A 12,234-nucleotide genomic window follows, 5' to 3' on the forward strand; every position below is an offset into this window, starting at 1 on the left:
AAATCAGACTTGCAACTTGCTAGGTTCGACACACACACACACACACACACACACACACACACACACACACACATCTTTAGTAGTCACATACATTTCAAAACATAACCCATTAGAGAAGAGGGGTCATGCCTTCATCATAGATCATTGTCATTGCGATCATTATGGTGTAGTAAATTTTGAAATTTACCCCGTATAATGGAATCGTCCAAGGCGTGCGCCTCTTGTTCCCCCCATCTCACACACGAAAGGGCGGTTTGCGGAGTGGAGGGAGGTGGTCGTCTGCCTCTATGGTCGTCTGTGTCGTTTAGTGTATGGCAAAGGGGGGTGGGTGCGATTAATTAAGTGGGATGGGTGGTGATTGGTGGAAGATAGGCAAAGGACCGAGGCAACGAATCGCTGGGGAAGTAGTATGGCGCGAGACCGTTGAAAGGTGATAAGAAGTGAGGACCGCCGGCGGTCTTCCTCTTTGGGACTGGACCACGGTTCACAGCTAAAAGACCGTGGGACCGGTCCTCGGTCCGGTCCTCAGCGCGGCACTAGTATTAACAAGTTTTTCGAAGTGGTACGATCAGGTCTATATTTGGGCCACATATTCGTTATTGATATAATTCCAAAGATCAGAGATAACTAAATATCTACGCATACATTTACTGTTTTCAATAAATTAAAAGGTGTTTAGTGTTTAGGTCGCATGACAAGGTTTATCTGTCGTGAACTTTGAACACCAAACGTCACCCTTGTTAAAGGGCAGCAAGCAATTAAAGAAGGAGATTGGCGAGTGGTTTGGGGGTGAGGGCATCAACTTTACTGGGAAGAGGTTTTTGTTTATTTGTTTTAATATCACTAGTGGAGAATCATGGATCATGGATAGCTCATACGGTAGAGTCACGCTCTCACCGGCCAGGCGGAGTTGTCGTACCAGTAAGGTCGCGGGTTCAAACCCCCATCATCGCCGCGAAAAATTGTTATTCTCTATTGTCTTCTGGCACTTTCCTATTCACTTCATCTCTTAGAGGAGAATCCGCAATATTTGCGGGGAAATAAAGATTATTACTAATAGGCACTCGTCCATATTAATTATTATTCTACTAATGTGGAAATTAACATAGATCGAGACGAATCTTCTGAGGCATCAACGACCGAAACATGATCCGGTAATAAATTAATTATGTAGGTGCGGGCAAATGAATCTGGTAACAGGGCGGCCAGATGGCGATTCCCAAAATCAAATTATGACCGATCATTATGCCCGAGTAGATTTTATAAATAATAATGTGAATCAACGGATGATAGAATTACCCTTATATAAAGGTTTGAAAGTTACTCCTATTTCGATCTGTGTAAAAATAGTTTTATAATTGTTAGATTTGCTTGTAATTCTGAGGTCGTTGGCTAAAATTTAACATGGGCTTTTTTTTAAGAATAGATTTTTATTCCTTTATACCCATAAGTCCCCTAGATCTGGAGTTTATCCCGGTTTATATGGTGTTTAATGGACAATAATAATTGGCTGCTACCTTTTGGATAGGACGCTACTCTATCGCAAATTATGTACTTTCTACCTGGTCTCGTTTATAATTTATTTCCAATATATTTGTTGACGTCTTCGATGATATGCTTACCGTCTACGGCTAACGAAGCAATAAAGAATAGCAATGAGAATTTCGATGAAAGTTTATGTAACTTAAACCGTATGTAACATATTACGGTTAAAAAATAATATTGGGGAAAAATAATCACCTATAGGTATGGATGGAAAAATTATGTTCCATCAGTCGCTATCAATATATTGAGTTCATTAGATTGGGTGCCGCGTAAAATTTCATGGCAAAGATTTTAATCTTAGAAAATAACTGAGAAGACGAGGCTGCGAGGCGAATGGAAATAATAATTCTAATCTGTTTCTTCACTCTTTTCTGTTCTTTTTTATTTTAACGATCATACGGAGCCTTTGAAACGTTAAGGTCATGTTAGAGTTAAAAAAAGAAAAGAAAATTACGAATGACTGAGACAAGTGCGCAGATCGACAAAAGCTATGAAAAAGAGAGACTGCAATAAAGGTTTATCTAATCTTTACATATTTATCTTTTGCAGAAAAATTGGCTTCTTGGCTATTGGTCAAATGGAGGGCCGATTTATAAAACAGACCATTGATTCAATGGAAAAGAACGAGGCCGAACATGAAGTTCTCCCGCCTGAAAAGTTCAGAAAGAGATATCCAAACTTGAGATATGACGATGACTGGGGCGGTGTCTTGGACCCCGATGGAGGAATTTTGATGGCCGAGAAAGCATTGAAAGCATATCAGGTAAGAAGAAAAAACAGTTTAGGTTCAACCTTAACTGCAATACACAAATAGGCTTCAACAGTCGTGACGTCACTTCCCTATATATAAGTAACTTAGTAACTGGTTCTAAACTATCGGAATAATGGCGGACGCACTTATAAAATACTTCTCCGACAAGCATAAAAATGTATCCAGAGGAGTAAAACATTATATACCTGATCATGTTTTGACTTTTATACATTTTGATGACACGATATGTGAAGAAGTACCGATTTTCTTTGTTTAGAACCAAGCTGCTCGTTGCTGGGCGGACGTGACCAGTGACATCAGACTATTGAATCCTATAGGCGAGGAGTAGAAGGAGGATGAGGAGGTGGAAGTGGTTGCGGTGTTGCAGGATGAGGAGTAAGGAGAGGATTATGGGGAGTGGAATAAGGAGGAAGAGGAATAGGATGAGAAGATGGAGAAAGAGGAGAACAAGAAGGAATAGGAAGAGGAGAAGAAATGGCGGAAAGGGGATGAGGAGGAGGAGGAGGAGGAGAAGGAGAAGGAGGAGGAGGACGGAATGAAAGGGATGACGTGGAAGAGGAGGATGGAGTCATTTGCTTGTGTTTAGACAAATATTTATTATTGATGTCCGTTATTGTAATATTGCTGTCTCCTACAGTTTCGGGACAGTTTACATTGCATTTTGTTTTTTAAGAAATGGAGATAAAAATGAGGATGGTTTAATTACTTCATTTTGGGGACTCGCCAATCTTTCTTTCGGAGGATTTTCACCGACAGAAACCATCAAATCGTTGGTCCTTGTCAAGAGGTCCGAGGCTACTCCATAAAAGCAATTCATTCCCAAGCGGTCTTTCAATACGTGGTGAGAGAGGCGTTCTCGACATTTAAAAAAATGTCAATCGTTTCTTTTCTTAAAGATCGGATAAATAAATAATTCGTTGCTTCATGCAAGGTTGTCTGTCAACATTTGTAGGATAAAAAAAAATAAGTACCCCCGCAATGTATTGGTCTTTGAACTTGAGCATCTTGCAGACACACACAAAAAATAGTTGACAGAGGTTACTTCATTATGGTCTGGGCAATTTCGTTAAGTCTTCACGGCGAGTATTCTTAATTTTAAGGCTTATATTTGCATAAACGAAATGTTGATTTTGTTCAACCAACGCAGTTTATGAAGTCTTTTATATATATATAAATCGTGGTAAAATTTCAGACTTAACCCTTCTCATGCGGGCAGTGATATTAATTCTCACACTACGTGTCTTCCCACCGTTTTCACCGATCTACTGTGACAGCGATGCAATTCGGGCTTTATTGTTTGGTCGGTTGCAACCTAAATGTAGTTGAAAATCTTATCTGCACTTTGTTTTTAACTCCCAGGATCCCTCATAACATTTCCCATTCTCAGACCCTGTTTGTGAAGCAAGGTGGAATTCTCCGAGACGGAGAACCAGTGGTGAGGATAGACCCCGGGGACATCGTAAACATAATCACAGCCAAGAACAATTTCAGGACCAAATCGGTGATCGTCTGCTGTGGTCCCTGGACCAACAAAGTGATGAAGCCCCTGAAGATGAAACTCCCTTTAGCCGTAAGTATGGAAGACAAACGAATATTATGACAGCTTTCAAAGAAATAAACAAATAGATAAATAAAAAAGAAACAGGCTTTGCGTCTATAAATAAATACATTTATTGTCTGTCAGTTAGGCCCATCTCTGATTTTGGTTAAAGCTATGAAAGTCTGGATTATTAATCAGTAAACTAATGAAAAAATATTGCCAGCTGTTAAGATAAAATGTTGTACTCGATTCGTGACAGTAATTTGACGTTGGCTACGATTCCCCATCGTGGGTTAGGATAGAGCGCTCACTTTAAGCTTTAAAAAGCGGCTGGTATGAATCCTGGAAAAGTCAAATTATCCCCCCCCCCCCCTTTCCTGTCCATCCATCCAGCATGGACACTAGGTAGATGGATGATCGACCTGGCGGAAAGTATTATGAGATAGATTAGCGTCATAAAAGAACTCAACTCAGCGCAACCAACGGCGGGACTCCAGCCATGGACTAACGGTCTTACTGCAGCAGCTTCTAACTAATAGTTTCACACTACAATGTGAATACGGTCGGTTTCCGGACCGTTACCACTATGATTGCAAGAGGGTGAAACCGCCATACCCCACTGACGAAGGGTGGCTGCAATAGTGAATTCTTGATCCGAAGACGAGTTTCATAAGACCACAAAGAGGCACAGGTTAGAAAGAAATGTATCGCGTCTGTTAGTGCTGTGAAATCAAGATAAACTCGTAAACAGTGGTTCTTATAGAACTAGATCAAGGTATGTCAATCACGAGACAATAGGATTCAATAGTCTGATGTCACGTCCGCCCAGCAACGAGCAGCTTGGTTCTAAACAAAGAAAATCGGTATACTTTTTATTTTTCAAGCTGGCTATAACTTTTTCACGTGTCATGAGATCAGAGTGTATAAAAGTCAAAACATGATCAGATTTATAATGTTTTTCTCCTCTGGATACACACTTTTAGGCCCGTCGGTAAGTATTTCATAAGAGCGTCCGCCATTGTTCCGATAGTTTAGAACCAGTTACTAAGTTACTATGCGTCATTACGAGGGAAGTGACGTCACGACTGTTGAAGCGTATAAAGATATGTATTGAATATTTAATTTTCTTTTCTATTTCAGCCCACAAGAATTAGTGTATGTTATTGGCCAGAGAGAGTACCAGGAACCTATAGTGCCGACAAATTCCCAACATTCTTTGAGATGAACACAGAGGGCCGTGAAATGTACGGTTTGCCTAGCGAGGAATACCCTGGCCATGTTAAGGTAAAAGATAGATTGATTGAAACATGTGAAAGATTCGATTGAAATGTGTGTGTGTGTGTGTGTGTGTGTGTGTGTGTGTAAGAGAAAGAGAGAGAGAGAGAGAGAGAGAGAGAGAGAGAGAGAGAGAGAGAGAGAGAGAGAGAGAGAGAGAGAGAGTATTAAAATCTGTTAGTAAAGAGGCATTTCTGAGGAATTGACTGATCAATACTGTTTCATCTTCCTGAAGTTAAAATGATTACAGTTAAGCCGTTTGATTTGTCATTACGTGGCAATACGTTTTGTTTCAATATTTACATTTTTCTTTTGTTTAATATCCACTTTGGAATACAAAAACCAAAATTCTATAGATATTTTAAAAACAATTAAAGGAATTTGGAAAGATCGGGTACAGCCTATATCCGTATTGATAAAACAAATTGAGATCTAAACATGTGGCCCTTTTCTATAGAGAATAATAGCTGAGAAAAATATATGTGCACTTCTCAAATGTTTTGTTGTCTTCACTTCCTTCAGTTATGTCTTCACCATGGCCCAATAATCGACCCAGACAGACGTGACGCAGTTGACAGTAAATGGGCAGTGGAGTTAACGAGAAACTACGTGAAGGACCACTTCCCTGGTCTCAAATCAAAACCAAGTGTGGTTGAATCTTGCATTTACACAGTGAGTTATTTTTTTTTTAAATTAAAAAATGTAAAAAAATAAGATTCCCTTTATTCATCCCCATGGGCAAATTTTTCTTTAGGGTCTATTCCAAGGGAAGACTGGAATAACCCAGGCGTCAGCCGCAGTGCAGCGCCGCAAAGTGAGCTAGGGCGAGGTGACTTGCTCAAGGCCACATAGCGGGGCGGATGATCGAACTCGGTACCTTTCAGGTAGGAAGCAAAGACCGCACCACTGAGCCACGCTATCCCATGAAAATATTATGTATTATAAATTATCATTGTTTCTTCTTTTTTTTTTTTTTTTTTTTGAGCATCCAATTTGTTACTTCGGACAACATAGATGATTCCTGTTGACATCAGACATCTTGTTTGATGGATTCTCTATATTATTCCTTCGTGGGATGCCTAGGCGACGGTATCTAACGGTACCGTAGCGAAAGGGCGTACCTTTTAATTTTTTTAACGTGTTACCAGTCTTCTCAAAATGGTATTGTGTCGGGGGTTGACCTGATGTTTAAAATTCAATCTTAAGTTTGGCTTTTACGATTTTACATTTTTAAAAATGAATGAGATTCATAATCCATTAAAATAAAAGTGGCAGTTTATCGCAAAATGCCTTCCGCTCGTTTAACAAACCCGAGTACCCAATTATTACTGGATGGATAGAATAAAAATAATAATAATAATAATAATAATAATAAATAATAATAATAATAATAATAATAATAATAATAATAATAATAATAATTAATAATAATGAAAATAATAATAATAATAATAATAATAATAATAATAATAATAATAATAATAATAATAATAATAATAATAATAATAATAATTAATAATAATAATAATAATATGTATTAATAATAATGATAATAATAATAATAATAATAATAATAATAATAATAATAATAATAATAATAATAATAATAATAATAATAATAATAATAATAATAATAATAATAAATATGATAATAATAATAATAATATATAATAATAATAATATAATATGATGATGATGATGATGATGATGATGATGATGATGATGATGATGATGATGATGATGATGATGATGATGATGATGATGATAATAATAATAATAATAATAATAATAATAATAATAATAATAATAATAATAGACTCTTATAGAGCCCACGGTATCATCAACAATGAGGCTCTTGGCGCTTTAAATTACATCATCACAAAACAATATTTAAAGTACATGAGATCAAAAAAAATGTTTTAAAAATGTTCAAGGATTTCTTGAAAACAGACAATGATTTGGATTCTCTGATGCTCTGTGAAATATGGTGTTCCATACAACCGGACCGAAATGAGAAAAGGACCTTGTTCCCGCCTTTGTACGAATGCGTGGGATAGCCAAAAGGGGGGTGTCATTGGAGGAACGCAAAGATCGGGTTGTCGAATATTTCTACTTTAGGAGTTTTGTGAGGTAGGGAGGGCCAGTGTTTCCAGACAACGATAAACTAGGACACATGCTTTGAATTTGACCATTTCCAGAATCAGAAGAAAAAAGAATTTTAATTAAAGAACAGACCTTACTCAAATTAAATTATAGTCAAGAGCTCGACCACCAATTGAGCTGTCTGAACCCCCAAAATATTAGGATACATTCTTATTATTTTCTTAATTTCAGAACATTTTGGATATATTTGCAAAACTTTAAGATGAATGATTTACTAGTCTTATCACATAGGGGAAAAAATAATTAATGTGATTGCTATGATAATAATACAGATCATTTCAGTAATACAATTTATTTCGTTCAATCACAGAACACCCCGGACAAAGATTTCATCCTTGATCGCCATCCATTTTACAAAAACATTATCGTCGGAGCGGGATTCTCTGGTGAGTATTTTTTAATTTTATCTGAAAGCTGAAAAAAATAATATTATTATAACATGCAATTTCAATGTGGTGACAGAAATTGAGTTTTGAAAGGAGATTGAAGCTGCTGCAACTTTAACGCTTAAGATTTTTTTTTTTATTTAATTGTTGTTTTAAGAGACCATTACACAACTTGTCTTTTTTTTAAAAATGCAAAAAGAATGAAAGAAACAAACAAACAAAAATCAATAAGCATATCTCGGAGATTTTTGTTTTACGAGACCATTACACAACATGCCTTAAAAAATAAATTTAAAAAACAACCAAAAAAGAATGAAAGAAGGAAACAAAACAAAAATCAATAAATCTGAAAATGTTTCGGCCTTTGGTCTTCTTCAAGTAAACACAAAATATATTTCTGGTTTATTTGAAGACAGCCAATGGCCGAAACGTCGTTTATTTTGTGTTGTTCCCTTAGATATGAGTCACATTTACTCACTTTATCTTTCTCTCGATCTTATTGGCTCATTTAGGCACCTCTAGTTTGTGTAATTAGTCAGCCTGTGAGCTGTGTAGTCCTCATTGGTGTTCTCTATCAAACGCATTCCATTCGGTATTCAATGCCGAGTTAAAATCCGTAATGCACAATGTTTACACGAGTGTGCGCGGGCGCACGTGTATGTGTGTGTCTGTGCACGTGTTAATTATATCTTTTACTTTGAGATAAAAAATCTTTATGATCACTTAACAGGTCATGGATTCAAGCTATCGCCTGCAGTGGGTAAAATTCTTGCTGATCTTGCCATGAACGTCACCCCAGAATGGGACATAAGCTTTTTCAGACACGACCGATTCCAACACAAGAGTCACATGCAAGCCAGTCTGTAGTTTCCATAAACAATGATGAACGTGATTGAATTTTTGTGTCTGCTTATGTAAAATAAAAAAGACAGATAGATAGAGGAGAGGAGAGAGAGAGGTCAGATCCCGTCGATATTTGCCATGCATTTTACCTTCATTGGAGTACATGCGATTTACTTCAGTTTACAACAGTTAATATTGTACCTGCATCAGATGCAATATTATGACAAGATGTTCCCATAGCAATGATGGTTCGGTTACATTTATCATGTTTTATATCAGTTTCAAACAACCCATTTCATTTACTAATGTCAACAATCAATTTATGCATTCATCATTTCTATATGTACATTCATCATTTCTATTTCCATTTATCGTTTCTATATTTATGTATATTCATCATTTCTTTTTGTACATTCATCATTTATATATGTACATATATATTCTTTCGGTGAAAAATTTCACCTTTATTGGAAATCAAACAGAGTTGTTACGATTTTCTATTCATATGAACTCAGGGGAGTTAAAAATGAAAATGTGAATGATTATGGAGTGGGTGGGAGGGTAGGTAATTTATAATTCATAGCTTGGTGGCCATCGTGTACAGTATATATGTAAATGCAATGCCATTGTAAATAATGTGCATTTTTTTTTCTCATCATACGACAGAGATGATGATTCATTTGTCCATAATGATATAATATTGTATAGGACCAGGATTGTTCGTATCATTTGATAACCTGTTGACATGCTATTTATATACCATTGCAAGAATCTAACAATGATTGAAATGAATGAAAAGTGAATGGTTTTGTCTTATTTTGTGGGGTGATAGGTTGATGAATGAGAGACGAGAGGCCCATCCATTTGTTTTGTTTTTAGGGGTTTCACGGCAATTACGGCACTGTTAGATCATTTGAGCACAATTTTAAAAAAACCAAAAAAAACTTCTTTTTATAAAGCGCAATATCCATTAAACATGCACAAAGCGCTTTACAAGGGGTCCCTGACCAACAGCAACACGTAAAATGTAGAACGAGACATAACGCCTGCTAGGCGATATTACAATTTTTTCCGACATAGACAACGTTGTTAAGGGCCTGGTACTCATTTTAAACAGGAGTGCTGTGAGAGAATGTGAGTAAAGAGCCTTTACCAAGGACTCGACTATGTGCCGAGTGAGGCTCGAAACCAGGACTTTCCGATCTGAAAGCGAGTGTCATACCACTAGACCACATAGCCACAGCATTAAAAAGGGAGATGACAGGGGACAAGTTGCAGATATGAAATTAAAAGCAACAAAGAAAAAGTAAGATAAAGGGGACTGGTATAAATAGGGAACAGAAGATTTCACAAGCAATCCATCAATGTGCCAATTTTGACAATATACCTTAAAGTGTCATTCCGGAACCAGCAAAGGATCCCGCTATGAAGGATACACTCAAATGCGTACAAAGTACAATATATTCAAAACTATAATTTTACATGACATATAGATGATTTACAATGAAAAAAATTTAATCTCTCAAGAAAGTGTGGCCTTTTCACCTGACGTTGTCGGCCCCAGGATCTATCCATGTTTCTTGATTGGCATGGTCTAAAATCCCACTCATTCACTAGCACAAAATCCAGCAGGGGGTGAACACAAATTTTAAAAACACCCCCCCCCCCCCCCCCCCGCCCCTAAATACGTAACCAAAAACATAAATTGGTTCAGTTTGGAAGTTAGACAGCATTTACAGCAGCCAAAAATGAGTTAGTGAGTAGGGACTTGTTCAAGGCCATATAGCATAACTAATGAGTACCTGACCAGGTACATCCAGGGTATGTGTTTGTTTTGAAGGGTTTTACGGCGCTTGCGACACATTTAGGTCGATTCATCAGCGCCAATAAAAAGGAATAAAATGGGATAGTCAAAAAAACCTCTCGATTTACAATTAAAAGTATACAAGTAAAAGTAAGACAGAGGGGGATTGTTCAAATAGGGAACTGAAGTAGATTCCAAGAGCATACTTTGAGTGCACTTAGTTTGAGCTCACCTAGATTTAAGCACAGGATCATACTAAGAAGAATACACTCAATTGTTTACAAACTATTTAGGTATACCAGATTTAGGTATCAGCAATATTAATTTTTTAGCATTCAAAGTTCAACAGACCGACTCAACCCTTATTTATATATGATATGATATATTCAAAACAAAAAAAAAACAATACAAAACAGGGAATTGATTTACAAGGACAAAAAATATCACTTCCATACATATGTCATTGTTTCCCTCTCAGCCAAGGGCCAGGACAAAACCAAGTAATCCCAGTCCAAGACAAAGACAGAAAGCAACTCAGAAAACAGATATAGGGGGATTTAAGACACAGCAAATGACCTCCTGCACACCATGGGAGGTCCGTCCAGAGTATGCAGTGGATACCATACCACTGTGAGCAACACTACCTATCTTATTTCAGGAACCAAAACTCAAGATAAAAAAGGACACAGGATGGAAATAAAAAACAGCTTGCCAGTTTTCTTTTTAAATTTTGGCTAAATATCCGATTCTGATCTTCAGGTCCTATTTTTGCAAAAGATCCTAAGGATCCATCAATGCAAATTCGTTTGTTTTTGTTTTTAAGGGTTTTACGGGGCTTGAAACACAATTAGGTCATATCAGCGCCAGTAAAAAGGGAAAAAATGGGATAGTACAAAGTTCTAGAAATATAATTAATTAAAGTACCCAATAATAAAGAAGACAAAGAGGAAAAGGTTTAAATAGGGAGCTGATGTAGATTCCAAGAACACACTATCACTATCAGTGTACTTAGTTCGAGATCACCTAAATGCCTCATCCTGACATTAACTATGTGTGTTGCTCTTTGAATCATGTTAAGTGCTTTGTTGAATGTTTCTGTGTCTTCTATATCATTAATTTCTGGTCGATATTTATTCCGTCCACGACTGGTTCTAGGAAAAAAAAAAAGAATTTATATGTTCGTTTTTACAAAATGTATGTTTCCTCTTGTATTGAGTTTGTTTGATAGCTTTTCGGGTAATGTGGGATTAAATGAGTGCTGATGGGTCATTGACAGATTTCTGATATTATTTTTTAAAAATTGAGATTTTATATAGCACAATGTCCAATAAACATGCTCAAAGCATTTAACAAGGGGTCCCTGACCATCAAAAACATGTAGAACAAGACACTATGGCTGTTAGGTGATATAGCTTCTTTTTTTTCCGACAGACAACAATGTTACCAGCCAGGTATTCATTTTACACCTGAGTACAGTGAGAGAATGTGAGTAAAGAGCCATTTCCAAAGACTCAACTATGCGCCGAAGAAAGGCTCGAACTCAGGACTGTCCGATTGTAAGCGAGTGTCATACCACAAGACCACATAGAAGCATATATATTTTATTGTGGGTATCAGCATCAGTAAATATGAAGATGGACAAGTGACAAGGTGTTGATGATACAACTGGCCAAAATTTTATCTTTTTATGTTTTGTTTTTGTTTGTTTTTAAGGGTTTTACGGCACTTGTAACACATTAAGGTCATATCAGCGCCAGTAAAAAGGAAGAAAATGGGATAGTAAAAAGTTCTAGAATTACAAATAAAGCACCCAAGAAAAAGTAAGCAATAGGGGAACTGGGAACAAATAGGGAACAGATGTAGATTCCAAGAGCACACTATCAAAGTACTTAGTTTGAGATCATCT

General features: G+C 36.8%; 1 protein-coding gene across 1 annotated transcript in view; it reads left to right on the top strand.

The window, feature by feature from the left end:
- The window catches only part of LOC144967214 (peroxisomal sarcosine oxidase-like), a 14,444-nt gene extending 5,122 nt beyond the window's left edge, over positions 1-9,322 (top strand). Inside the window, exons 3-8 of the mRNA XM_078904162.1 lie at positions 2,095-2,308; positions 3,705-3,887; positions 4,998-5,141; positions 5,655-5,804; positions 7,606-7,681; positions 8,412-9,322. Coding sequence (XP_078760288.1) covers positions 2,095-2,308; positions 3,705-3,887; positions 4,998-5,141; positions 5,655-5,804; positions 7,606-7,681; positions 8,412-8,548 — 904 coding nt within the window. The 3' untranslated portion in view covers positions 8,549-9,322. The remainder of the gene's footprint in view (positions 1-2,094; positions 2,309-3,704; positions 3,888-4,997; positions 5,142-5,654; positions 5,805-7,605; positions 7,682-8,411) is intronic.
- Positions 9,323-12,234: the final 2,912 nt, after the last annotated feature.

Source organism: Berghia stephanieae, chromosome 3, assembly GCF_034508935.2.
Source record: "Berghia stephanieae isolate SIO BIC M18660-M18661 chromosome 3, UCSD_Bste_1.3, whole genome shotgun sequence".
Classification (NCBI taxonomy): Eukaryota; Metazoa; Mollusca; class Gastropoda; order Nudibranchia; family Aeolidiidae; genus Berghia; species Berghia stephanieae.